The following is a 27,601-nucleotide window of genomic DNA, read 5'->3' as shown; positions in this document are numbered from 1 at the left end:
TTAATTTGATGGAATGAACCTTATTTTCCCAAAAAATTTCTGTGTCAAAGTAAGGAAAAAAAAATCCATATAATGAATGCTCTTCGATCTTCATAAAGCAAGAAACTTATGGTACAAAATCTCTGTAAAATGCATCTCTTCTCTCTCTCTCTCTCTCTCTCTCTCGTCTTTTCTGTGGGCTTCTTGAAAGCTCAAGCCTCCCATGTCTCTAACTTCTCTAAGTTGGAAAGCTTGTTGTTGGCCACCACAATGCTTGGAGGCTGTTTCACCAGCTTTCCATCTTCGTCTTCCTTCTTTGTCTGGGTGTCGATGTCGAATTGCCAGCCCATGAAATCCGACAGCGTCATGGAATTGTTGGCTTCCATGTTATTAAGCTTATCGATCTCCTCTGCTGGATCAAGCGGCGTCGCTATTCCTGCAGTTGGCTCCGAATCTGCCACCGAAGGCCTCGTCTTGGAGCCCTCAAGACTTTGATCTCGAGTAACGGAGTCTGCATGGAGAACATCTTCTATTCGCGACATCACGGTGAAAGCTAGACTTTCCAGAATCCTGGAGTAGCTCTCCAGGATCGAGTATCCCACGTCCTGCACAAGGGGAGTCGCATGTTTACAGCAGCAGAAGAAGTCGAACGGTGCGAGTGCCAATTCTTGGAGTTCTACGTACCTTGCTGTACTGAATCTTGCTTATGTCCAGTGCTGATTGGGGGATGCCGGGGAATCTGTGCTTGAGGATGAGTAAGATCGTCTCTGCTCTGTCTTCGAACTGTTCGCGTTTCTCCATGCTAATAGCCGAGCTTATAGCGGAACCCCACGTCGACTTGGCGTCCTTGTTGTTCATCTTCCTCTTCCAAATGACGACCGATGCTTCGATCCGGTTCTTGAGGTCCAGGATCTTGTGCTCCGTGGACAGGTCTACGGATGCAAGGAATGTTTCGGCATCGAAATCCTCGTCGGTGATGTTCTTGTAGAGGGTTTCTCCGAGGCTTGACCTTCCGTTCTGTGCCATGAGAAATGATCAGCATCCATCCATGGCAGAGACTGAGGCGATGATTATGGTGAGTTGGAGCAAAAAAAACATTGCTCGAGTGAACGAACACCTTTGGGAGGGATTCGATGTAGTCTTCTGGAATCTCCATTTCCATTAGAACATTGGCATTGATAGCCATAGATGCTTTGAGCACTTGGTTCACCAGCTCCTTCTGATGCTGAATCCATTTTCTTGAGGCCTCTGATAACCCACCGGGGGGGACTCTCACGGTAGGGAGCCACCACTTGTCATCGGTCCTCTGCACGTTCCCCTTCTCAGACTCATCCGCATCCCTGGACACATACCAGAACTCGTTCTTCTGCTTGAAGTTGTCGAGGTACTCCTGCACAAGTGTCGAGATCGGTATCAGAACAGAGTGAAGCGGAATGTTCGTGCGGGGATCATCTTTCTTGCTTACGATGAGCATTGCGTCGAGCTTCCTCAAGGCAGGAATGTTCATGCGAAGATCTTTGCGTTGCTGAGTTATCATTATCTGTGAAGAGCATGATGATGTAAGTGTTTGATCTTTGGATTTAAGGTCACGGAGGGCTTCCGGACGTCGATAGTTACCTCCATGCTCTTTCCATCTCCTGAAACCTGCTGTGAGGGAACAAATTCCACGATATGGTCAGAGACGGATAAGAGCCAATCGACTTCTTTTCTCCACCTTGCCTTCCTTTCCTCTGGCATGGGTTCCAAGCGCCGCTGCTCTCCGAAGACAGAAGCTGAATCAAGCAGGAGCAAGAGAGGGAGGGAGAGAGAGAGAGAATGATCAGAATAGCTGAATAGCTGTAATAATATGTATTACTGCGTATTAGACAAAACCTGCAAGATTGGTGATGGCATTAGAGAGAGCAAGAGCTGAGGAAACTCCTGTTCCTCCACCTGACATGTCCTCACCGAGAAGAAGCTTCGCAAACTTCTCCTTCATTAGCTCCATGTCTGACAAAAGTCCATGAGGACAACTCAAAAGGTTATGTATCTTCACCATAAAATAAGAACAGCAAAACAAACATTGGATTGCATTAAGGATACTATGTAGATTAGTTCACGAATTAGATCTTGTTTTCTCAGCCTAAATTTGAACACCCAATCCTTCATCTGCCTTACCTGATGGAGGACCGTTTCCTGCACAATCCTTTCTCATCCTTCCTTTATTTTTGGGGGGGGTTCCTTCCTCGGGCGACCGATCAAACGCAACACCAATCTACTGGCCCTCTACAGAGTTGTCAGCGGTTCTTAAGCCCTGGCTTCTGAAGAACACCTTGATCTCCTCCTTAAAAGATCTGTTCCCTTCCTCATTATCCGAAAAAAAGCTCTGTGCTCAGCGCCTCGAGGTCTCCAGCGTCGCCTTAACATGCACTTTCAATCTGTCAAGGCTATTTCCTCTCGTGAGAAACCCGACCTTCACACGTCTGCCACCGAAGGTGATCGATACACTCGAGAAGCAACCGTGTCTTCTCTCGGATCGTGCATGCGCATGGATTTAGATTGAGCAACAGAGGAAGATGCATATATCTCCGCCCCCTCTCTCTCTCTCTAAGCCAACATATGGAAGGCAAGGCAGGCTGAAACTTGTTGGTGTAGCCGCTAAGGTTGCACAAAGAAAAGCCCTTCTCTCACGAGGAGACGAACAGAGGGAGGGGGAGACACAGGTCGAGGCCTTGTCTCTGGGAAGCAGTGCAAGAGATAGGGAAGAAGGCGACCTCCACCATGCACCCAGAAGGAGTGGACGTGGGGTGCATGTCGAGGAAGAGAAAGGAAGGTTGAGGGACGAGAATAAAATAGAAAGGAGGTTATGAAGTGGATGGTCAGTATTGTGGTCTCAACATTCTGAGGCTGACAACAGCGGCCCTGCAAATATGGTTGGTAGGGCAGTTTCCCCCTTTCACGTCGATATTTCTCTTCCCATTATAAAGACACCTTTTCTAAGCTCATCGAGAAGACAATGTTTTCAACCATTCTTTTTACCTGACATTGTTAAATTATCTTAATTTAAGAGTATTTTTATTGGTTGGTCTTAAATAAATTCTTTTACCCGACATTTACTGTCAATCAAAAGGTAATGATCTTGTAAAACTACGTTGGAAACGTTTCTCGAATAATGCTCGTCTGATGTTTAAGTTAGTTGGGGATTGAAATAATAATAATATATATGTGTGAAGAACGTATTCGGGGAGAAAACTCTTTTATCGATGGTTACTAAGAATAGTTGGATATTGTTGTCATACTTAATTAACGATGGATCATTATTATTATATCACTAGTCTCTCGTCTCATCGAATATAGATAGATCAAGTCGGGAAACAATGATCTAAGTTAATCTATCGATATCAAAATAAATTCCGTTAATTAATTGTCGTGGTGTGAGAGTTATGAAGTTTTAATCCGTGAATCCCGAGCTTTAGAGTGTCATCTTCTTTGATTGGTGTAGGGAGGCTGATGAATTCTCATGGTGGTATTGATAGTTCAGCAGGAAAGCTCATGATTGCTGGCTCAAGCAAACGAGCTCTGCTTTCCTTGCACTGCATGCTACTTGTGGGCCTGCAGAGCTTGAAGATTGACAGCCTAGTTACTCAGATGGCAAATGGAAGAAGACAGAGCAAAGGAGATGGGACTACCCCGGCAAACTGTCACCACTGCCAATGCAGCTACGTATCTTTTCTCAGATGCATTGATGTGCTGCTCGACCAGCTTTCCAACATGTCATGGACCACACCAAAAGAGAAAGTAAAAGAAAAGAGGTGCAGGTAAAAAGAAAATACTGAGAATTATCCATCTCCTACTTCTCCATCAAACAACAATGAGTAGGAACAAAAGACAAAGGAGGCTTGTAATGATGGCAACTTATGTTTGAGATCAGACCTGAGATATCCAGTTCCTATTTCATTCCATCATGTAGTATTTCCATGTCGTTACCATATTCCTCTAAGTGCATGGAAACCATTGCTTCACATCGCCGCAAGAGTTTCTTGTGGCAGAACCTTTCCTGTTTTAATGAAGCTCTGAGAAGAACTCTTGCATTAATTACATGTTTTAAGGGAACATTCACTAATAAACTTTGGGTGGTCCAAATCCTCCCTTCTTCCTTGAAAAAGAAGAAGACATCTCAACAAGAATCCATGATTCAGATTAGCCCCACAGTGATCGATATGCTCATGACAGGGAATTAACTTCATGAACTCTCTCTCTCTCGTATTAAAATGGAAGCGAAGGAAAAGGCAAACACTGCTAGCAAACAGCAAAAGTCTTCAGATCTCTGTGTTCTCCTTTCTTACTCATTACGCCAACTTTGACCCACCAACATTACTGGGATTCAATGAGCTCAGTCTGTGAGAAGACCAGCAGGTAGCAAGAAACCTAAATCTGCTGTTTCACTGAGACAGAGAGGGAGTTAACGTGACACGTTTGTGATCTCAAGGAGTCAAACCGGGAGTGGAGACACAGCAGCATGGGGTGCTCCTGATGGTTTCAGCCACCTTTCTTTTTCTTCTTGGCTTCCACCCTCAGCTCATATGCCTCCTGTTTCAGGTAGCTCTGTTCTCTCCACTTCTCGCTTTGAAGCCGGTGTTAGCCCGCATATATAGATTATAGCCAGTCATTTTGTCATGATATGTGCAGATCAAGAATTAGTGGAGTTCCAAAACCAGATAGCTTTTCACTTCTACTGGAATATTTGTTTTCTTCCTTGACAACTGGAATTTTGTTCTCAGACAATTTAAGGTTAGTAGCTTATGGGTTTTAATGATCCTGTTCTTGTCGGCAGAAACAAACAATTGACTTCTGCGGGTGGTGGATTCCCTGGAGAGGTTGTCGAGGCCTGGATTGCACTCCTTTTGATGGTAAGAAGAAGAGGAGGCAATGGCCTCCCCTCCAGGGAGAACAGTGACGTGCAGCTGTTGGAGGTATCCAAACCAGCTCGCAAGCTGAGTCACATGATCAACACATGGTTCGGGGTGGCAAATCTTGATGGAGGATCGAAATGTATCGGCAACGGTCATCTGAAGGATGCTTTGGACGCTCAGGAATCACTGAAGCTTCAATCGAGGAAGACGATTCCTCGCCAAAGAGAATTCATGGAGGGAGCACACATCGGTCATGAGTTAGAGCAGCCACATAGGTACGCAGTGAACAGTTACAGCTGTAGGCTGCAGGAAGAGAAGCTCTGCAGTAGTCTTTCATGGAGGAGTTCCGGTGAGGGGATGAAGAAGGTGATCGGAGAGGGTCTCCATGGTCAGAATCTACTGCAAATCTCTTCCGACGACGAGAAGACGTCTTCCAGCCGGTCATTGGGAGTGTATTTCAGAAGTGCACTCGGTTCATCCTATCATGAGACAGAGGGGGGAAGAAAGAATTCTACCGCTGCCTCGGAGCAGCCAGTGAAGATGAAAGCTCCGAGCCTGATTGCAAGGCTGATGGGCTTGGAAGAAGTCCCTGCAGAAGCTGCCGAAACCATACGAAAGGAACAGATCAGGGAGAATCTAAATGCACCAAGATCAATGTTTCATGTTGGGAAGCCTGAGGCAGGAAGGTTGCTGTTGTCTAAGCAGAGTCCGAAACCGGAGAGAGTGACTCTACGGAGCATCATCGAACGAGAAAAGATCGAGCGGCTCGTGAAGAGAGGCCAAGAAATAGGTTGCCGAAATCAGTCGGATTCAAACGATACTTCGGCAGATGAACGCTACAGTAAAAGATTCCATATGGATGAAGAAGACCCATCGACTGTTAAGGCAATGCAGTTACCCGAGAGAGGGGAGCAGCATGAGCTCCTTCCTTCTCGTCCGTCTTCAAGCCAGGAGTCGATCGAAGCCACCAAGGTGGAGCATGACGAGGTCATTGCCAACAGAAGACGGGAGCTAGCACATGAATCGGTGAGAAAAGAAGCAGTGAGCTCGAAGAAGAGCAAAGTAGAGTCGTCCAAGAAGAGTAAATCGCCAGCTTCTGTATGCCATGGACAGCAGAAGAAGGAAGCGAATCTTCACAAGAGAAGCTATCAGGGACAGATGTCATTGTTAGATCGAACGACTCCTCAAAGCAGAAAAGGCCTCAAAGCTGCAGCAGCTCCGTTCTCTCAGGCCAAGAAAGCTACAACAGCATCTACCGAGCCCAACAAAAGACCTGCTTCTGCAAAGAGCATTGCCATGAAAGCAGGGGCGACACAGCAGAAGAGTATGATGAAACCTCAGAGGGAAATGGTATCACGGAATTCCACCAATGCCGCAGCAGAAAAGAGAACAGCTGCAGCAAAACCAGCTCGAAAGATGACCAAGGTCAAGGTATTCCCTTTCATGCCATTCAATTTTTTTCGAGTTCATGAATTGGTCAGCCATGTAGAGATTACTCAAAAGAAAGCGTTCGATACAGAAGATGGCCAAACTAATCTCAGGAATTTTACTCAATTATTGTGATGCTTATTTAGATGAGAACTATGAACACACAAGTTTAACAAACATCTATTTGTGCAATCCTACCATACTTTCTTGTATTCTCCAAAGCAGAGAGATGGCCAGGAAATGAGTCCTTCCTTCAAGACAGATGATGACGCATCTGCAATCAACATCTCGCCTGCTGCCGAACCTTCGAAACAGCGAAAGCTGAGCCCAAAATCTTCCAACAATGGTAAGCATTCTTTCATCCTTTCAATCAATTAAGAACTGACGTGCGGTCACGGAAGCATCTGAGTTCTAAATAGGGTATTCTCTCATTCTCGCTTGCAGAGAAGACTGGGAAAGACCAGAAAGTCATTCGCGAAGTCATGCCAAAGACCAGCAAAGGTGGAATGGTTTCTGGCAAAGCAGAAGCAGCGGCCGCTAAGCATGTCGGCAATGAACTCATCAGCACCACTACAAGAGCAGATAAAGTAGAACACCTCGAAGCTTTACTGCTCAGCTGCCAGTCATTCCTGCTGCATGCCGACGAGCTGACCCTTGACGCTCATACACCTACGAATCACGGAAAGCTGGACTGGGACGAGGTTGACAAAGATGCTAAGCTCTATTTGGGTTGTGCAGAAGAGTTGATAGAGCGCAAAAGGCAGCACGCGGAGCTCTCTGGCCATCATCCTATGTCGCTGACTCACCGGTGGAGCAGAACAGAGCACGCTTCACTTGATCAGATAGTGGGGGAAATCAGCAAGGGAATTGGGAGACTTGCCAAGTACAGTGAGGCTGACGATGATGTTACTTACAGAGACAGTCTCTACGTGAGGCTGGAAAGAGATCTCAGATGCAAAGACATGTTGATGAACGCCATGTGGGACGTGGGTTGGAGGAATGGCATTTGCATGGAAGAAGCATATAACGTTGTCAGTAAGGTGGAAGAGCACATCGTGTCTGCACTTGTTGAGAAGGTTGCCATGGAATTGGTGGATGCCATTTTTGTTGGCGACTGTTCTCCAAACTAAAGATGATAAAAGGATTTGGAATAAATGATTGTTTTGTAATCTGCAGCTTAAGCCTCATGAGACATCAGCAACATTAATGTCAAAATTAATCAAGTCATTAATGATTTCATCTTATAATGATAATTGATCCACATGAGCTGCTGACCTCCATATGATCTGAATGAGATGTATACATTCTTCAACCATCAACCATCTGTCCAATGCTTGCTACACATGTTGCTTTCCTTCCCACAAATGAAACACCAAAGAGATCACCATATAGATTCTTCAGGTGTAAAAAAATGCTTGAAGTCAGTCAACCACAAAATCCCATCCAATGAAGAAAGGATCAGTCTTGTATCATCATATTAAAAGTCTGATGAGGGTGGATGAACCCTAGAAAAGACAAAAGAACATATGCTTGTTTATCCTTCATATATATATATAATATCAGGGCATATACTAATGATTCAAAGACAAAAGAGGCCGGCAATCTGATTCCTTTCCACCCTATTAACTACTTCCCAACTTTTTCCTACTGTAAGAGAAGAAAGCACATACTCTTCATGGAGAAGAAAAGTAAGATGCAATTTTGAGATGGTTTTTGTCATTTTCTTTTGCAGAAAAGTGCACACTGACTGAAGCAGTAAGACAACCTTTTCAAGTTCTTCACTGAGTGCATTCAAGAATTCCCATCTACTCGGACACTGACATCAACCGAGAAAGGGAGCTGGGAAGAAGCCAAGAGATGTTCATGGTGGTTGTAGAAAGCTAGGACTTGATCTAAGCAGACAGGGATGCCAGAAATGAACAAGTCAATCATTCTCAGGTACAGAACAAGTGTTGTCCTACCGATTGAAAGAGACCAATTTAATTACGTTTAATTCTAGATATATTGTGATGCGCAGCTATCAGTATCTTCTACAGCCCCTCCATCATCGCCAGCATTACGCGCAGTATCGTCAAGATAAAAAAGATCGAGTCAAAAGCAAGGAAAAAGATCGAAGAAAGAGGAGCTCAGCTTTATTCCTTCCACGGATCCGTTTCCCTCATCCGAACTAATTCCAGAACGAATCAGACTCACCTTATTCTGGCGTTCAATCCAACATCATGTGATCATGCTTGTGAGCAGAGCAAATTCCAGAGAGCAAAGAATCCAATCAAATGAGATTTAGATTATCTCTGATAAAATATCCGGTGCATTATATGCAGTCAAAAAACAAAATTTAATGTAAAATTATATTAAAAATTGAGTTTTGGACCCATCTGCCGAAGAAAAGTCAATCTTGGAGCCAAAGAATCTAAGTTCTGGTGCTAACCACAAATTTCTCCATCTTTCTTGCTCAGTAGTACGAGCAAAGCCATTTATTCCCACATGTCCTCCATAACTCCCTTAAAAATCTCAAGTCCATAAGCTTTATATTCTGAGTGCGATCGGAGAAGATTAGGCACAATTTATTTGGACTTTGATGTTGTTCTTCGAGGAAGGGTAGGCAAAATCACCTACTCTATTTATTGCAAAGTGGTCCTGCAATCAACCCAACATAAAAAACGATAAACAAAATATATGCACCACAATTCTTATCTCCAATCACTTTGAGCATCTTGAATTACTTTTGTGATTACTTCATCAGTGCCAAAACAACTTCCATAGCTGAAAACAAAATTTGGAATGTTTCGCTTTGCCATCATATTCTTTGTTGACTTACGTAGTAACATGCTGTAGGCACATGGCGATGATTCATGAACTGAAGACCTCATCACCGCATGAATGGATGGCAAACAAAGCTCCATTCCAAAGTTTCCATGTTGTCATTTTTGGGGAATTCTTTTCCCGAGTGGCAGAGTCCACAATTCACACCCAAGTAATGAGAAAAAAGTTTCTTCCGGGAGATGGATAACATCCAAAATGGAAGACCTTTTTTTTCTTGTTGTCAGACAAGCCTTCTTTTTCTTTCTTTTCTTGCTCTCTTTGGCTGGCCTTTCTATCCATTGGGATGAGATGACGATAAAGAGCACTAAAGAATGAAGCCTCTGTTGCCACCTCCCTTATATATACCTCTCTCTCTCTCTTTGCGCCTCCTATCCCTCTCAACCTATCGGGAGTCCTCATCATCTGTCTCTCTCCGATCTCAGCATGGCAGAAGACGAGGAAGCACCAAGCTTCAAACTTTTCGGGACGGTGATCCTAAAGGGGGACGGACTAGGCAAGGAGGAGGAGGCGGCGCAGCCGGCGACGGAGCCGGCCGGGGTGGTGGAGGCGGTGGAGCCGGAGGAGGCGCTGCCATGCCCCAGGTGCAAGAGCAAGAAGACCAAGTTTTGCTACTTCAACAACTACAACGTCAACCAGCCGCGGCACTTCTGTAAGGCCTGCCATCGCTACTGGACCGCCGGGGGCGCCCTCCGGAACGTCCCCGTCGGAGCCGGCCGCCGTAGGGGATGCCCCACTAACCGGCGGAGCACCTGGACCGGGCGACGGCAGGGCGGCGGCTCTTGAGAAGGGAGGCACCGGCGAGGGTTGACCGCGGCCTCCGTTGACTTCCGCGGCTGCAGTTCTTGAGTTACGGTGTGCGGTGCACATAGGGGAAGGATCTGTGTGCAGCTAATTAGTGGCATACAAGTCTTACTCTCTCAACTTCTGCTTTCCAGTGTCGTTCTGTACAGGCTGAGATCGTGGTCTAAATTTTGATAAGTGTTCGATTGTTATGCTCAGAACTTCGTTGAATTTTTCTTGAGACTGTCCAAGAACAGCTTCACAGATTAGGAGAAGGTTCGGATGATCCGAAACTCGAATTCACTTGCATCTAATGATCAGCAAGTATAGACTATAAAAAACTCTGGTAAACCAAACTGTTCTTTGTTCTCATCTTACCATGTAATATGAACATGTAGTTGGAGGAAAGATGCCCGAGAAGCATTGGGATCTACGACATGATTTGGTTCTTATCAGGAGGGGAAAAGTCAAAGAAGGTATGGCTTGTATGATGAGGATAAATTATTAGTGTACATGGAAGGAAGGACATCACCATCACCACCAAGCCTGCTGCTCTCACATGGTTGGAGGGGTGCTGCTTCTTACCTTGGTCAATACACTTGGTTTTAGCCTTTACTCAGCTGCCAACCGATGCTTGCAAGTCTCGTCATCATCATGTCCACATATCAGTGCTGCGGAGAGCAGATACCAGCAAATGGCATGTCCCCATGATGTTCTGGATTTTGTGTGTGTGTGAGAGAGAACAGTCGCAGGAAAATGGCATGCGCATCTCAAAATTTAGCCCACTAAAGCTACTCTGCCAAATCCAGTGCAAATTAGGAGGAACACGTTTTGCGCTTGTGCCTTCACATTGTCATCTTCTAATTAATGATTTTGACCACCGGTCAAAATGACAAAAAAGTTGGTGTTTGTCTAAGAATGGTCAAAGAAGAGTTCAGTCATCATTTAGCTGCTCCTCTTCACTACGATCAGGACAATGCTGGCACTAAATGTGATTATGTTTTCCCATATACGATATAATACCTCAAAAACACTCGGATTAAAGCTACTGAGATCTGTGATTCTCCAATTAGATGCAAAAAGATATAAAATATATAGCACCCATTTACAGCCCGACAAATAGCATCCACGGATCAATTCGTTCTTAAACAAGAAGGCAATACGAACACCCAATGCAACAGAGACGTAATATATCATATAACCAGCTCACATCATTGTAATCATCTTAGGATTAAGGTAGAGATATGGTATGCTGGGCCACGAGAAAGTGACCCTCAGTGCGCGAAGGCAGCGACAAGAGAAGCCACGGCAGAGAGAGCAAGCACGCAGAGACCGGGGCCTGCCGGGACCGATCCGCTCTCCATGGTCGGCGCAGGCGCCGGAGCCTCCTGTGCGTGGACTGCAACAGATGCGAGTAGGAGCAGCAGCAGCAGCAGCGGTACCTTCAATGAAAGTCTCATGGAGGCTTCCATTTCTCACAGGTAGCAAGCGGTGAGGGAGTGGCTCAAAGGGAAACGAACTCGAGAAGCTGGTTTTAGCTGCGGTGAATGTGAAAAGGTAGAGGATGTGTGTGCGTGTATATATACAACGTAGAGAGAGAGGGAGGTGGTGAAGGCGGAGAAGGGGGGGGGAAGGAAGAAGAGAGAGCCGTTGGGAAAGGGAAAGATTCGAAAGCGTCGGATCGCAGGCAAAGGCACGTGGGTGGGTCCCGCTGCCTGCCGTGTTGAGTGGAGTAGCCGTTAAAAGGTTCTGCGAACGTGGCGTGCAATGACAAAGAACTAGCAAAACGACATTTGTTATAGCCGTTGTACCAGTAAGTAATAATATGGTGCCGTTTCTTATTTCTGAAATGTATTTTAATTTATCATTTTAAATTTAAGTTTTGGCAAGACTAACGACGACACGTATTCGGACCGGACCCCCTCGCCAGCTTGACTCACGTAACTGACACGACGTGCCATAGCTTGATGATTTGGGCGATCCCTCGTTAAACTGCTCCCATGATTTAATTCTCCATTCAATTATTTCTCCACATCCGGACATTAATTTAGATATCGGAGAATCTTCATCGGACATATCCGATAATATAGTTATTCATGTCCATTGCTGAATCGAGTCATTTTCGACACCAACCTTTTGTGACTTGACAACATCTAAGATATAAGTCAAATGTATGAGGCTGATTGTTACACGTTATTAGACTGGCTGGATAAGTACTTTTAAAATACTCATCGTTATTATAATGGTAAGAAAATAAAATATATTTTCAGTATCAAACTAAAATATTAGGATAATTAATATTATGGACCTATATGCATGCTATATTAAAATATGTAGGGACAAATATGCTATTTTGGTACTTGTAGAAACCATTTGATTAACCTTAGATGTTAATGGGCACAAAAGGCCCATTAAATGGGGGAACATCCGGTAGTCGATGTCGTCGTTACCCAATAAGATAAGCCCATCGGAGGAACAAACGGGATTCGAGCGCATCGGAAGTTGGTCCGACGCTCGCGGTGATCGCCGACGTCCAAGACTCGAGGTGGTGGCTTCCTGGTCTTCCTTCCTCCTTTATTTCTTTAAGCCAGGTCTTTTAGCTCCTCATGAGTTGGTCTTCTAGCTCCTCTTGATATATTTCTTTACCGTAATAATCCCTCGAAATGTGGTGATCTCTGCAAGTCTGGAGTTAGGGTTGGCTATCGCGGATGCCGTGGAACTAGTGTCGTTGAACGTTCTCTGTTTCGTTATTGATCGTCCGATCGCTGCTGTAGGACATTAGTATTCTAAGAAAATAGTCGATCGAGAAACTTTGGGCCAGAATGCTGTACTTGAATTGGTGGATGACCAATATGTGTCTGATGTGCTTGAGACAACAGTATTAGGCAACGGATTTAGGTAGGAGCAATAGGCTCATCCTCTCTCTCTTTTTCTTTTGTTCGTTTTAATTGTAGATACCTCATGATCTTCTATATCATTTTTAATCTCTTTTGTTAACTCATTTATGTTTTATGCCAGTCTTTTTTGTTGTCTCACTATTTTACTTAGATTTTTTTGCTGCCTTGGCTAGTTATATATGTTATTGTTATGTTTGTATTGTGCATTTGTATTTGAACAAATTATGATGCATCTATATCTGTATATGACCGTATGCGTATATTTCTACTTATCAATCATCAATTTTCCTGCATGCTCAAGTCAAAATCATAATTATTTCTTTAAAGACAGTATAAGTACCATTGATGTGTGTAGCTATAAGTTTTATGATCAAGTTTATTGAATGCGTGGTGCTGTGGTTGGCTTCATCTATATGTTTTATGTGAACAAACAGATGCATGCATGATGATCTTGGTGGGGATCACGTGGCATTTGCGACAATATAACATCTCAATAAAAAATGGTGAATAATTTCTCCTTGGTGAATATTTTTTGCATTGTTATGTGTATTCTCGTTAACTTTGTTGATGGTACTGAAGCACTTCTTTTATCAGCTTTTCTAGTAAATTTGATGTTCAGAGTATCCTGGTGTGCCCTGGTAATTCGATTGAGCTCCAGTCCAGTTGTCCTACAATGCAAAGTTGGTCGATCAACCTTCTCGAATGTCTTCAAGGAAAAGTGAATTTTTTTGTGCCATTTTCTCTGCAATGCCAATTTTAGTAAATTATCTTTTTCGATAAGAAACCAAAAGTGATTTGTCTAATTCAGATTATTTTTAAAATTTTATTAAATGTTTTTTTGTGATTTATATTGGTTTATGGGCACAAGGAATATTTTTGAACCAAGCTCTCATGTACTTAGCAACTATTCATTAAATTAGTAGAAGTAAAGAACTAAAGTTAATTTAGTCAGAAACCATTACATAATTTTGATTTTTCAGAAACATTGCTCAAACCTACACACTCAAGTGTATTGGAAGTATTCCTTGACCTTTGAATCCTAGTTAGACCATGTCCTCTTTGACAGTCTTGCTAGTTTTCTTAAATCTCTAGGAGATACAAATGGTCCCCATCACGGACTATGGTAATGTCATCAATTTCTGCATTCTCTTGGTTGATCACTTTTGTAGGATGATGTCCCACAAACTTCTCACCTGCACAACAATGGAATATATGACACATGAATTCTTTCTGGTTCACAGTTTATGTTTCTTCCTGAAACTGGTACTCTTATGCTTTGTTATTTGTGTGTTTCAGTTTAAGCTTGACACTGATTTTGGATACTATCTATATTAGCATTTGCAGCTTTTATGGTTATACCTTTCATGTAAATCAGTCCAAATAATACTTACTGCCAATTCTGAGGAGTTCCTCCATGGTTCCTGGTAAGTTTATCATCTTTGCAGTTAGCTGTCTTGCTGGATTTCCCTTTTGAGAATGCATGTGGATGGTCACTCTTTTGCTTGTTAGTCTCATGATATTGTTCTCGAAGTTGTGGCTTCCACTTTGTGAACAAGAAGCTATCGTCAATTCATTAATATTTGGATACCCAATCCTGGGTTTCCATTCTCTGCTGCCATGGTTCTCAAAGTCATTTTCATAGCCAGATGCTTTCATTTCAACAAATTCTATTTCATGCTCTCCAGTGTGTCTCCTTGTACTTCCATTACTTGATGAAAACTCAAATTTACCTGTATTTTCATGTTTCTCAACCAATCCTTTTTGGGTCCACCTGTTATCTTTGTCCTCTTCTATAGTTGCTTCTTGTTTGAGCAAAATATTGGCAGTTATATTGTATCCATCCTGTGCAAACGTATGAAAAACACTGTGCCGATCTGCATGGTCTAATTTTGCATTGACCTGACCGATTGGAAATTCATTGGGTGTGCCATTGTCCTTGTTTTTTTCTGCGTTGCCTGGACTTTTACATTTATCCATAAGTTCCTGTGTGTGTAGCTTGCAGACTTGATAATTATTTCCATCTGGTGCATGGTTCTCATTCCTCTTCCATGGATCTCTCTCGAGCCATCTTTTAAGAAGTTCACCAGGTTCATTTTGCTGTATTCCGGGGTATAGACTTTCATGTAGCCTTAAATTCTGTTAGATTAAATGGAGAGAAATTTAAGCTCCTATTTTGCCAAAAATGATAAATTATTTTCTCTATAAAAAGCGCACTGGTCGAATCTTAATTATATACCTGGGAAAGATTATTCATGACAATAGTCGCATCCTGTCTACTTTGTCGAATAATGTTGAAGAGTGTTGTCCTGTTCAGTCTGAGAATTTGTGTGAGCTCAGTGGTTCTTATGGTGAATGGCTGTGACATGTTACATAGAACTCCTATCTCCCCAAATATTTCCCCTGCAGTCAACCTTCCATGAACCTGAAGATTTTGATATTACAATAATTATCAATGGTTAACGTGCTAGTGTGCTATTGATGCACATATTAAAAGCCTTTACCTTTTCAACCCCATCTGCAGATGCTCGCATGTCCTGCAACAAAAATACTAATGAAAATAGTTATGAATGTGAAATTGCTGGAAACAACTATGCGGGTGAATCAAGAATACAGGCAAAAGAGAGAAGTTACTAACCACTGCTCCTGATACTATTATATATAGATATGCTGGGGCTTCATTCTGCAGTATTACATCTTCCTTTGGTGGGTAATACTCAGCTTGCATTTCTGTTACCTATTAATTGCACAATGGTCTTATCAGCATGCTGCATGCATTTGACCTGCTTAGTGTTGTAATTGATCATTTATATTTTAAACCTCACCAGCTGGAAAATGAGATTAAAGGAAAACCCTTGGAAAAGGTATACTTTTTGGACAATAGGAAAGAATAGGTACTCGGCTATGCTTGAGCGGATGGCCTTTGGGAGGCCATCAAGAGTCTCTTGCTGTTTGAGTCCCTCTGTCTTGAATCTTAAGCATATGTGAGACAACATCTGTTCCTCCATATGTTTTGGTAGCTTATTTCTTGACGCAAATTCAGAAGCAGCCTGAATGGTGTCCCGCTGAATATCAAAATAAACACTCATTAACAGAATGTAAAATGACAAAAATTCTCTAATCAATTAGTCGGGTATACTGTTGTTCAACTGTTTCAATAATTCTCTTGATCCTTTATTAGGAGCAATGAAATAAAATATTCTTTTGATCCTCTGATCATGCATTTGATAATTCTATTAATGAAATGAAATTTAAGAAGAAGAAATATTTTTAAATTTGAATAAAAAATGCAAGACTGAACTCTGAAGTTGTACACAACAATTAGACAACTGAGAAAGCCATGCAACCAGATGATCCAACATCATATTAAATGTTATGAATCTGGACCTTTGACAATCTTGTGTAAGTGTTGATGTGCATGCTATGATTTTTTCCTTTTTCCACTGCTTATTCTGATAAAATAAACAGGTATGAGGTTTATCTGCCAGCAAAATAAGAGATCTTTAAAGAACTTGTGAGATAGGACATACAAAGTTTTTCGTGCGACTGGTCCCGTGGACAACAAGGTTCGTCATATTTCCAATGAGGTAAGACGTCAACCCCAGATTAAAGAGCATGTAGCAAATACCAAATACCATTTCTCTTGTGTTTTCAGCATGTAAGTCACCATAACCTGTAGTCGTTAGTGTTGTAATTGACCAGTATATTGCTGTTACATATCTAACCCACAGGTTATGTTCCATAAAGTTTGGTATCACTGCACCTATCCAGGTTCTTTCCGGGTCGGGATATCTATCAGCAATCATATAGTTGAAGCATCCAGAGCAGTGGACTGCGAAAAGAGTTACCTGAAGTACAAAAATGTTATGGTAGGAATACTTGTGCAGCTGCTTGAAGCAAAACAATGAACAAAATGCTGGGCTTACAGAGAAAAGCTTTGTGCACCGTGTCCAGAAATAATTGAACCGAATATCTTTCTCAAGTCTGTGGAAAGAAAATTAGGAAATCAGTCCTGTTCTGGTAAAATGTATACTATGAAATGATAGAAGATACAGACCTAGCAAACAGGGAATTGACACGATGTAGACGCCACAGTCTAAGCACACTGAGAAGTTTGAAGCCGAGGCTTTTACTATGTCCATTGAATAAGAAGCTGATTGTTTGAAAGGGAAATGTTGAACATGCATCAAAGATGAACCAAGTGGACAGATACCTGTGAAGTCAGATTCTGTTAAGCCCAAGCAGCTTTTAAGTTTTTGTGTTGTACAAGATTCACAAATCCTAACCTGACTGCTATTCTCTTTGGTTCATCAACAAGAAGATATGATTTATGGTCAACAAAAGCAACAAAGAAGGTGAGTACTATGTCAATTGCAAAAAAGCTATTGATGATGTTATCCACAAGAAAGATTGTGCTTGGCAAGTATCGCCGAAATGCAAATTCAAATGGGCAGATCCAGGCAGAGTAGAGAACCAGGACTATCAAGAATTTCTCCCATAGCCTGAAAAGTGGTTGGTGAGAAGAAAATAAACATGCTGTTTGTTCAAAATATAATTGTGAGAATACAGGGAGACCGATGAGTCAGTATACCTGTAACGAGGATCGTATGGTGAAACAATGTGCTTCCTGAGCTTGATTGTATGGTTTATTGTTGCTCCCAGTGATGGCAAAAGGTCATTGTGCATGCTGTATCCTCCACTTTCCAATTGGAAACTATCGTTGCCAAAGTGCTGTAAGCAGTTCATACAAGAGCACAACATGGTTGCACTATGATGCCTTTGTGATCTGATATTCAGTGGTAATGGGACTCGAGAGAGGTCTAATATATATAGGGTAGTGAAGGTTGCTGTCTGACTGATGTCCTTGATCAAGTGGGCTGCTTGGTCAATGCATAGGAAGGATTGGATGAGGAAAAGTTCACTAGAAGGAAAAGACATAATAAAGGATTTTACTTGGATCTAATCATTAGGAGTGGGAAATACTGCAGATTGAGTTGAAGAAGTCAGAACATTAATTTTCTGGAAACAATGGGCAGAAGTTTTAGCCAACTTACGAGGTATGTGGTGGTTTACACATCTATGGTGGATGGATTTGTTTCCAGGCCCACGTAAAATATTGGTTAGAGGTGGCCATAGATAAAACAAGTGAACCATAAGAACTAGGTCCTGTTTGTTAGGTTACTTTGGAACTAATTTCAGGATATGAATATCGACCTTTTGAGGGGTGAGGGCCTACTGTAAACAGTGAACTGTTTGTGGGTTCCCAGAATTATGCCCTTAGATGTCTGTGTTCAGGCACCACTTCTGGGATAATGCATGTCTGGTCTGTGAATGTGACCACGAAATTCTGTAGAGCTAGTTATATGATCCTGTGGATGGTCATAGCCAAAAGATGGCTTAAGACCAGAAAGACCTCATTTTCTCTCTTCCTGGTGAAGTTCTGTTAGTTTTTTCCACAACCATGTGAATTTCATTAGTAGAATGACATTGCATTCTGAGGGCAAATGACATGACTGAGTGATAACCCTCATGATCCTGTGAAATGCATCATAAATCAATACAGCATTTGATTTGTCCTTGGGAAGATGAGAGTCCATGATGAAGGTTGGATGATACCGAATACAGTATGGGTGCCAAACTTTGTGGTTTCCTGGTGGGTGCCATGTATGGTGATTGATGCCTAGGAAGAATGGGAAGTTGCATCTTGGCCACAAAGCCTGTTGGTGAGAATGTTAAAGTTATCAAATAAGTCCACGGGAAACAGCATTTGGAAATATAACTTGAGTACCACTCTACAGGTTAAGGACATGAAAAACATCAATTTGTTTTCATTGTCAGGGTTGGATGGAGCATTAGTCCTGTATTATGTGAATAGTTCCTTTCCATACTGTCTTCTCCTTGATTGGAGAATCCAAGAAGCTAAAAGAAAAGATCTATTTTAAAATGCCACAGAACCTGATCCACTTATTGGTTGATGGTCCTTTAGCTAAACCTCCATCACTTATTAGTGTAAGTTCCTGATCTTTTAGATGCTCTGTGCCATCAATTTTGGATCTTTTCCAGTTTATGGTTGGCTTACCTTACCACCTCTCACATCCCATCTCATGGTCTCTCAAAGTGAAAAAGGAAAATTTGAAAGGTACTACCATCTATATATCAGCCCGATTTTCCATCAGATCTTTTGCTACTGTTCATTTGTCGTGAAGAACCTATAAAGAAATGTAGGTTAGCATTCAACATATTTTACTGTGTCTGTCTATATTTTCTTTTTATATGTGAGACAAATATGATGCTAACCAAAATTTACCTTATTGGTAATTGTAGATGGCATGCATAGTCCAAGTTTAGATATGTGAAGCAGATTCAGTCTCCTGTTTAAGTGGTGGTACCTGAAATTGCAGCTGCTTGCAGTTGGGACTACCTAACTCTATGGGTTGTCCTGCAACAAGATTATAAACCTTCACCATACTCCCATGTCTATCATTCACATTTTGGTGACTAGCTTCTGTCAGCATCATCAGGAATATGATGATATAAGAAACCTGTGCAATGCATTTGGTAGAAGTGATGGATCACAGAACACTCTTTTATGTTCTCAAATTATCAATCGAAGTTACGGGCCATAATCAAATATTTAGTTGGTATCTATGCAACTGAAGCATTTTGGTCTTTACATCTGACAGTAAAGGATGCCAGAACTTTGATCATTGTCCCTCTTCCATGTCTCAAAATTCCAAGTGAAATCTGACTGGTAAGGCTGAGAGTGCAAAGTGGTCCAGCAAGGAAGGCTTCCACCTCTCTGAGTCCTTCTAATTCCAATGGTCCTCTTGCAAACTTGGGCATAAAGCTTGGTGATTACATGATTATGCTGATCTCTAAAGGACTGGTTCATGGTTATCGACTCTCCCTCATGGATGATGCAAATTGTTAGTCTCATGAGTTGTGAAGGATATGCTACAATTGAAACTTTTCTTCACCTTTCTATTGGAATATAGTAAGATGCTTACATAGTGATTTACTGTTAACATCATGTTTACGCAATACCTATAAGAAACTAATGTGGAAATATCACTACTACTAACCAACAGTATTTTTCTTGGCAGGATTATATTACTGTTAATCAACAGTTCTTGTAGCATCAAATTCGTTCTCAGGTCTGACACCTGTAGCAAAGATCCCTCTTTAAAGACTCATCTTGCATGGTCCTCTCACAAGCCTAACCTGTCAGGTAATTCCTTCCTCTTTTTTCCATGCTGCTTTGTCAGACTAAATTTCAAGAATAATGTCACCTTTCGCAAACCTGACTATCTGACCAGTACCGAGAAAAACTCCTTGCATGTGATTTGATCCATCCAAGTAGCTTTCATGTTATATATAGGTTTTTGATGAACTAGATCCACCATGTTATCGGTGGACCATCCAATTGTAGCGAAATACCTTGAGATGTGTTGCTAAATACTTTTGGTCTACCTAAGAATTCCTAATCTGAGTGACACAAAAATAGCAAATGCAGCCACTTAGGTTGCGTGGCAGCATTGTTATGATGGGTCGGCAACATCGAGAGATTGTTGTAGCCTTGGATAAGGGATGGGAAGAAAGTTTATTTCCCAATACCCACTGACCCACTTAGGTCGAATTAGGATACGTGCTCCTCAAATTTGAGACATGCTTTTTATCGATTGTTCTTTAGATAATAACAGGTGATTTTTTTTTGGTTTTTTTTTTTCTGTAGGTACCTACCTGCATTTATCCAACCCATTTTAAAACTGATATTGGGTTTGGTTTCAGGATGGATATAGTGGGAAATTATATATCCATGTCAGTCCTTTACAGGGCAGAGTCAAATGTAGGAAGGAAAGTAAGCCATTCTTCCCATGGAGCAGGAAAAAGGCAATAATTTAATAGTTAGATTTGGATACGTCTAAAACAAAATCTGCAGATACCCTATCTACTGTGATAAGGTCGTCAATATGGCCAATCACCATCATGTGTTCCTCACCGCTATAGCTTTGAGAGAATGGATTCTCCACGTCTTCCGTTGCTTTCTCAGGCATATTTTGTAGTTAAGCTACAGCCACGGGTCATGATCGTTAGGGCGAATCCGATAGAGCTGCTGATTTGAGCGCCAGGCGCTCTCTTCTTTTAGTGGCCAATTTGCTCATTTGCATTGGTGGATTCTCAGATCTTTGTTTCCACTCACATTATTCCTCTTTCTTTAAATAAACACAGATATTGTCTTTAGGGTACATAGTAATAATTATGTGAATCAATTTTTTTTTTCTTTTTTTTGACCTGCCTTGCCCACAATTAGGCAGACTTTTGAAGTGGGAATATCTACTGATCTTTCTCTCTGGAAAGCTGATATCGAATTGGATCGGTTCTGGATATGGGACATGAACCTTGTAGATTTTACTCGTCGATTGCGTACATGTTCGAGTTAAGTTGACAGAACTATAACGACCGGTAAAACTCGGCACCAAGTCGAGACACTTGGAAGAAAAAGCCATGTGTCGTTTCTAAGCATCATAAAAAGTTATTTCGTTGCCCAACTCAAACCGGCGACACCTTGGGACAGCATCGGTTCACGATAACAAGGCACCTGGGACAGCATCTACGAAGCTTCCCCCCTTCCTTCATAGTGCTCGCAATGGAGTTCCATTAGATAAGATACGATTGCAGCCATTTTGCCCTGCCCGAATGGATGGCTTCCGCCCGGGTATCTAATTCTTATCTGTTTGTGAATCACGACTCCGGCTCTTCTCGCCCTTTGGAATGCCCGTGACTTTAGTCGTTCCGTGCCCCAACACATCTCCTGTGTGCCTAGAGCCCATCGATTTCTTAGTGAGGAGTCCATTGACGCATCCAATTGTTTGTTTGTGGGATCAAATCAATCGGATCCTAATCCTTCTTCTACCCATAGTCACATTCATTTCCATGCTGCACTCGAGTGTCCAAGAATACCTTGGAAATGAAGAGGGAAGGATGGATTTCAGATTCTAGCAGCTAAGAGTGCAGTCCTACTTTGATGGCACCAACCAACACTCGATTGTGCTGTCCCCCTTTGCATTTCACGTTGGATTGCCTGCCCTTGTGTGGTTCTGTCAGATTGCAGGGAAAATGGCATCCAAGAATGGAAAGAGCAGGGTTTGTGGGATTCACATCTCATTGTGGTGTCTCACCTGACATCCATCTCAAGCTAGGAGAAGAAGATGGAAGTCTTGAGATTTTGGTTGACCTTCCGATTTTTTTTGCTTTTTCCCCTTCTTCCAAGCAGACTTAGTGGCATGTGTCTGTTCACTTTTGTCTAGTACTAGAATAAAGTCCATGAATAAGGTTGATCTTTGTTCATAAATATTTGGCCGGTAGATAGGCTAATTATGTACCTGTGCTACATGCAGAGTTCATGTCTGGATCTTAGACATCTATTCATGCCCAACTCAAAAACTGCACCTTGATGTCATAATCAAATCATTCCTTTTAGATTTAAGTAATCATCATGGTTTAAAACTATGAAAATAATCTCTCTAATTACAACACTAAAAACCACAATGTTCCTTTTCATATTTGCACATGCAAGTATTCTTGGTCCTGTCTCGGCTTGAGTAGAGTGGGTTTGACACACTGCAGCTTATCTTAAGCTGTCGTATTGGAGACATCCACACCATGTCCAGTTATGTATGGTTGGGCTTAGTGTTCTCTCTAGCCCAAATAACCCGAAGATCCATGTCTAATTATGCATGGGCATAGGTTGGAAATGTCAAGTGCCAAGCCAAAAATTCGTTACTTAAAATTACTTCTATGTTATATCAATGAGATGTAATGCAGATTAGATATTGGGTAAATTCCCTATAAAAGTCATCAATTTTGGGTTTTTCCCACAAGGCAGAGTGCTATTTTCAACAGGATAAAAAATACTCTCAATGAGTTTGAGAGGCATTTTCTCTCCTCTTTTCCTTCCAATTGAATCGGATTCAATCAACCCACTAATTTTCAAATCAATTCGACCTATTAATTTAAATCGGTTTAAAATACTATTATAATATAAATACAAAAAAATGCAATATATATTGTTTAGATTAATAAAAATAAGATAATCATAATAAATAATATTACATTTAATTTATAATAAATACTTTATTTTTTTAATGAAATCGTGATATTTATATCGTTAATTTTATAAAAAAAATAAAATATTAATTGTACATTAGGGATAAAATAATAAAATTATGGAATAAAATCGATAAAATTTCTCATGAGTTGCTACAAGAGCCTTTTAATCCGGCCCGTAAAGCCCCCATTTCAGTGCCATTTTGGGCCAGCATTGGTCATGGTCCGGATCAATGGCCCACTAGTCAGCCCAGTTAATCGAAGCCGTCGATCTGGTCCGTTAAAAGGAGGAGGTCGATCGGTAGGCTTCGCTTTGCGCTACCTGTGAATACTGGTCGAGTTCGATGCAGGTCGGCTACTACGTTGCCACCCGTGCTTGGATCCCTCTCCGTCCCGACAAGGGAAGCAGGCGTCGCCTGGTGGTGAGATCGGCCGGGTCGAGGATGGAGCTCTCATTGACGCGGCCCGACGACTGGCACCTCCACCTGCGCGAGGGCGACCTTCTCCGCGCCGTCGTCTCCCACAGGTAGGTGATAGGCCTCTCGATCTCCTCTTCTTCTCGATTACGACGGACAAAGAAAGGGGGAATTTGATGGGTGATTCGTGATGATGACGACGCAGCGCAAGGCATTTTGGAAGGGCGATCGTGATGCCCAACTTGAAGCCCCCCATAACCACCACCGCTGCAGCGGTGGCGTACCGCCAATCCATCTTAAAGGCTCTGCCACCCGACAGTCGATTCGATCCCCTCATGACCCTGTACCTCACAGACAACACCAGCCCCGAAGAGATTAATCTTGCCAGTGAGCTCCTTTTTTTTCTTCTTCTTCTTCTTCTTTTTTTGGGTTCTATGCCAAATTGTTTGGTTTCTCTCTCTGAATAAACCACTTAGAATAAAATAGACGATCGCATGCATGGTTTAGTTTGTATTTTCTTGTTATTAGTAGTGTTGTTTCAACTACTAGTACCATCTTGGTGTCCATGATAACATAAATTTGACTCACTTCCACACCTTATCACAGAAAAAGTTCTTAACTCAGTATAAATGGAATCCGTAAGATTCTTTTGTTTTGTTTTAATATATTTCTACCTATCATTCTTTCACATTTGTTCATCACCATATTTCTTATTTATACTAATTACTTTGATTTTTTTTTTAATATGTGCTTGTGAATGCATGTGCTTCTGCATTTTGCACATACACTACCTTGTGTTCAACTACTCAAGAAAACATGCGCTCAATAAGACTTATTTTTAGAAAGAATTAGAAAAAAATACTTCCATTTGAACTTTTTCCGTACTACATGTTCTATCTCTCTCTGTTTTTTTCTCAAGCTACTTAATATGCTCTATGTTCTTCCTTATAATAAAGGGAACTGATGGCTCACTAAAAGTTTGGCTCTGATCCAGTTTCCTGTTACTAGCTCTTCTTTCCATTTTTTGCTGATTTTAGCTTTCAGGAAAAAGTGGAGTGGTATTTGCTGTAAAATTATATCCTGCTGGAGCAACTACCAATTCTCAAGATGGAGTCACTGATATTTTTGGGAAGTGTTTGCCTGTCCTAGAAGAAATGGCAAAACATAATATGCCACTGTTGGTATGTGTTAGTTGATTCCTTCTTATTGGTTTACCATACTCTGAGTTTTACTCAGTAAAATAACTATGTATTAGAGAAATTTTCTAAAAGGAATTATTACTTAAGTTTCTTCTGAGGAAATGTCTAGTTGATCAAAAAATTCTTTAATTAACTTTACTGTAAATAATATTTTGTACACTAAAGATTTCCTTCTTTTTTACTTATTGCCTTATTATCGAGGGTGTAATCTTGAGGCTGATTTCTTCATGTAAAACTTATAACAGGTGCATGGGGAAGTGACAGATCCGAATATTGATATATTTGACAGAGAAAGGGTCTTCATTGAGACTATTTTATCACCACTACTAATAAAGCTTCCTCATCTGAAAGTTGTAATGGAACATATTACCACGATGGACGCAGTTAAATTTATTGAATCATGCAATGAAGGTAGTCTTCAGAATGAATTATTTTTTTCTTCTTCCTTTTTTTCATGTTTCTATAATTCAGTAAGGATGAGCCTTTGCACTATGGTGTGGTTGTATTTTTATGCTTCATGGGTGTCAAGGGTTCAGACCAACAAAACAATTCTCTACCTGGAGGAAGACTGCATGGACCCTCTTTATCCCGCACATTGTTGAAATCTCGTGCACTGAGCTTCCTTTTATCTTTATTATATATTTTCATATATTTTCGTTATTAGGTTCTGTTGCTGCCACTGTCACGCCACAGCACCTTCTTCTGAACAGAAATTCCTTATTTCAAGGTGGACTACAGCCTCACAATTACTGCCTTCCAGTACTAAAACGAGAGATTCATAGTACGTGCAACTGCTCCCTTTGCCAACAGAAAAAAAAAATTTTCTTGCATTTACTATGGAATACTTCAACTGTTTATAACACTTGTGGAAAGTCAGGAATCACATGCAATGACTGGCAACCTAAATATTGATGCTCTTGCTTAGGAACAACTTACCAAAATTAATATATGGATGTTTTTGGTTTGTTGTCCTTAGTGACTCCTTTTTATATACTACTACATAAGCATATTTTTCATTTTACAGATTTTATCATAACTTAAAGGAGTCATTCTAGTGCTTATTTAAAAGATTTAGTGCTTAGAAACATGATAACATCGCCATTTGGTTTATTTCCTTTTATTCCACAGTGGTTTTTCTCAGGTTTGTCGCGTTTCTAGTTTTGACCATAGTCTAGTTTGTATAGGAATTAAGATAGTTTAACTGGTCAATTCATTAGTTTGCTGAAGTTTTAATTTATGCTGATAGTATCACTTCTATTTGTCTTCTTCTGTAGGACAAGCTATCGTATCAGCTGTAACAAGAGGTAGCAATCGTTATTTTCTTGGTACCGATAGTGCTCCACACGAGAGACAAAAGAAAGAATGTCCTTGTGGATGTGCGGGAATATACAATGCTCCTGTTGCGTTATCCCTTTACGCTAAAGTATTTGAGCAGGTTATGTCGGAAATTTCCGGTTCTAAACCTGAATACATAACCATTTATGTGATTATTATTCATTAAGTTGTTCTAATCAATTCTCTTGATTTTTTTTTTTCCGATCAGGCTGGTGCACTTGACAAACTGGAGGCCTTTACAAGCTTCAATGGCCCTGATTTCTATGGACTCCCACGAAACACTTCAAAGGTCAAATTGAGGAAGAGTCCCTGGAAAGTACCTGACTCGTATCCATACACATCCGGAGAAATAGTGCCTATGTTTGCAGGCAAGACTCTTGAATGGTTTCCGTCCGACAACTGATCCCTAGTGATTTCTCTCCTTTCTCACTAATCGAAGAGGCATTTTGGGCAAGTATTTTTTTAGATGATTTCAGTAATACTCACAGTACTCTGTCGAAACCTTGTGGGTTTAACTCTCACGCACCTACGTTTTATCTTATTTGTAGATCATTAGTGCTCCGCAAATGACCCCCACTTCCTTTATTATTTCCGAGAGAAACTTGTAAGCACGAATTATTATGTCCCAAGTTCTTTCAACAAATATGAAATGATATGCGTGAGCAAAAACCTTTTTTTTCTTTTTTTTTTGTATTTTCGTTGTTATTTCATCTTATAGGGAACAGTAAAGAGATTGATTCGATAAGGTTTCCCCATTCCAAAAGCATATAATTTGGCTGTTGTCTCTTGATGTTGAAGCTAATCGATCTGGTCTAATGATGAAATGGATGCTACAACAATGATTATGTAGGCATATATGATGCTTACACATGGATTCGAATCATAATATTTAATGGATAATACAAGAAGCAGATCGTAATAATGTCATGCACCCCTCGAGTAATTTTTTTGGCTTTCTTGAATTAGAAATAAAGAAAAATAAATCACAAATCTTTGACGATATAAATATAACATCAAATCAAATATCAACATTGCAATTTGTGGTCTCTATGGAGATTATCTTAGTATATTATTCACATTCGATAAGTCTGGAGTTCATATTTTAGCATCTTGTACATTGTTTAATTGAAACTATAATTTACTGAGCTTTTGAATGAAACAAAAGAAAAGATAATTATAACACACATAATCTTACATCGAATGTAAACAAGAATCATGCCATGCTTTCAAATATATATATATATATATTCATTAATGTGGAGGTAGACAGAGAGATATGTGACATCCCTCACTGTTCATGCATGCTTCTCTCTCCAGGAAAGCTTTGATGTTTCAAGCGTGTTCTCTCCAAAGGTCCGAGGTCCAAAGAGCCCACAGCAAGCTAATATTAGCCTCATCTGTTGCAGCCTTACCTTCGAAAGGGCTAACAAACATAGGAGGATGGATGGATGGATGGGTGGGATGGATAGCTTTGTCTCCAAGCCACAACAGTCATTCCACCAATCGCAACCACGAGACTCCACAGACAAGAAGACCCACCTCACCTCCTGCTTTCGGACATTAATAGTATCCTTCACGCCTCCTTTACGCCCCCAGAATCTCCAGGATTCACCGCACCCTCATTGTTGCCCGCTCCCATGTTCATCTACGCAGAGATCACGTCGACTCTGATTCACCTCACCTTATGCTTTCCGATCCCATGCATTTACAGCATTAACTCTCGAATGCGTTACTGCAGAAAACGCGAA

The 27,601-nt window shown here is 41.2% G+C and overlaps 5 protein-coding genes across 8 annotated transcripts; 3 read left to right on the top strand and 2 right to left on the bottom strand.

Annotated features, from left to right (window-relative positions):
• Positions 1-4: 4 nt before the first annotated feature.
• On the bottom strand, positions 5-2,699 carry LOC103976362 (rho guanine nucleotide exchange factor 8-like). Its single transcript, XM_009391555.3, has 7 exons — positions 2,137-2,699; positions 1,852-1,968; positions 1,597-1,751; positions 1,445-1,519; positions 1,097-1,369; positions 664-996; positions 5-584 (listed from the first exon to the last, which is right to left on the bottom strand). The coding sequence occupies exons 1-7, from the start codon at positions 2,171-2,173 to the stop codon at positions 192-194; spliced, it is 1,383 nt and encodes a 460-aa protein (XP_009389830.3). The 5' UTR covers positions 2,174-2,699; the 3' UTR covers positions 5-191.
• Positions 2,700-4,341: 1,642 nt separating this feature from the next.
• On the top strand, positions 4,342-7,491 carry LOC135631731 (uncharacterized). 2 transcript variants are annotated; one of them, XM_065139543.1, is made up of 4 exons: positions 4,342-4,557; positions 4,793-6,302; positions 6,525-6,645; positions 6,744-7,491. In XM_065139543.1, the coding sequence occupies exons 2-4, from the start codon at positions 4,866-4,868 to the stop codon at positions 7,427-7,429; spliced, it is 2,244 nt and encodes a 747-aa protein (XP_064995615.1). In that variant the 5' UTR covers positions 4,342-4,557; positions 4,793-4,865; the 3' UTR covers positions 7,430-7,491. The 2 variants fall into 2 exon arrangements, with proteins under 2 accessions (XP_064995615.1, XP_064995613.1); XM_065139541.1 differs by lacking the exon at positions 4,342-4,557 and having other exon boundaries at positions 4,602-6,302.
• A 2,054-nt stretch (positions 7,492-9,545) lies between these two features.
• LOC135631567 (cyclic dof factor 4-like) lies at positions 9,546-9,905 on the top strand. The gene has a single exon (XM_065139298.1). The coding sequence runs from the start codon at positions 9,546-9,548 to the stop codon at positions 9,903-9,905; it is 360 nt and encodes a 119-aa protein (XP_064995370.1).
• A 3,974-nt stretch (positions 9,906-13,879) lies between these two features.
• LOC135631566 (potassium channel KAT3-like) lies at positions 13,880-17,557 on the bottom strand. Its single transcript, XM_065139297.1, has 11 exons — positions 17,388-17,557; positions 17,083-17,298; positions 16,854-17,009; positions 16,723-16,780; positions 16,327-16,644; positions 15,622-15,861; positions 15,435-15,533; positions 15,301-15,333; positions 15,036-15,221; positions 14,191-14,935; positions 13,880-13,992 (listed from the first exon to the last, which is right to left on the bottom strand). The coding sequence occupies exons 1-11, from the start codon at positions 17,555-17,557 to the stop codon at positions 13,880-13,882; spliced, it is 2,334 nt and encodes a 777-aa protein (XP_064995369.1).
• Positions 17,558-17,560: 3 nt separating this feature from the next.
• On the top strand, positions 17,561-26,533 carry LOC135631732 (dihydroorotase, mitochondrial-like). Of its 3 annotated transcripts, XM_065139547.1 has the most exons (10): positions 17,561-19,017; positions 19,121-19,790; positions 19,900-20,024; positions 23,254-23,429; positions 23,525-23,706; positions 24,364-24,500; positions 24,764-24,929; positions 25,183-25,299; positions 25,793-25,953; positions 26,062-26,533. In XM_065139547.1, exons 4-10 carry the CDS (start codon positions 23,347-23,349, stop codon positions 26,254-26,256), a joined length of 1,041 nt encoding a protein of 346 aa, XP_064995619.1. In that variant the 5' UTR covers positions 17,561-19,017; positions 19,121-19,790; positions 19,900-20,024; positions 23,254-23,346; the 3' UTR covers positions 26,257-26,533. The 3 variants fall into 3 exon arrangements, with proteins under 3 accessions (XP_064995619.1, XP_064995618.1, XP_064995617.1); XM_065139546.1 differs by lacking the exons at positions 17,561-19,017; positions 19,121-19,790; positions 19,900-20,024 and having other exon boundaries at positions 23,083-23,429; positions 26,062-26,303; positions 26,402-26,533; XM_065139545.1 differs by lacking the exons at positions 17,561-19,017; positions 19,121-19,790; positions 19,900-20,024 and having other exon boundaries at positions 23,084-23,429.
• The last annotated feature ends 1,068 nt before the right edge of the window (positions 26,534-27,601 follow it).

This window comes from Musa acuminata, chromosome BXJ3-2, assembly GCF_036884655.1.
Source record: "Musa acuminata AAA Group cultivar baxijiao chromosome BXJ3-2, Cavendish_Baxijiao_AAA, whole genome shotgun sequence".
Classification (NCBI taxonomy): domain Eukaryota; kingdom Viridiplantae; phylum Streptophyta; class Magnoliopsida; order Zingiberales; family Musaceae; genus Musa; species Musa acuminata.
The sequence above is the reverse complement of the archived record's forward strand: the minus strand, read 5'-3'. Positions and strand labels throughout refer to the sequence as shown.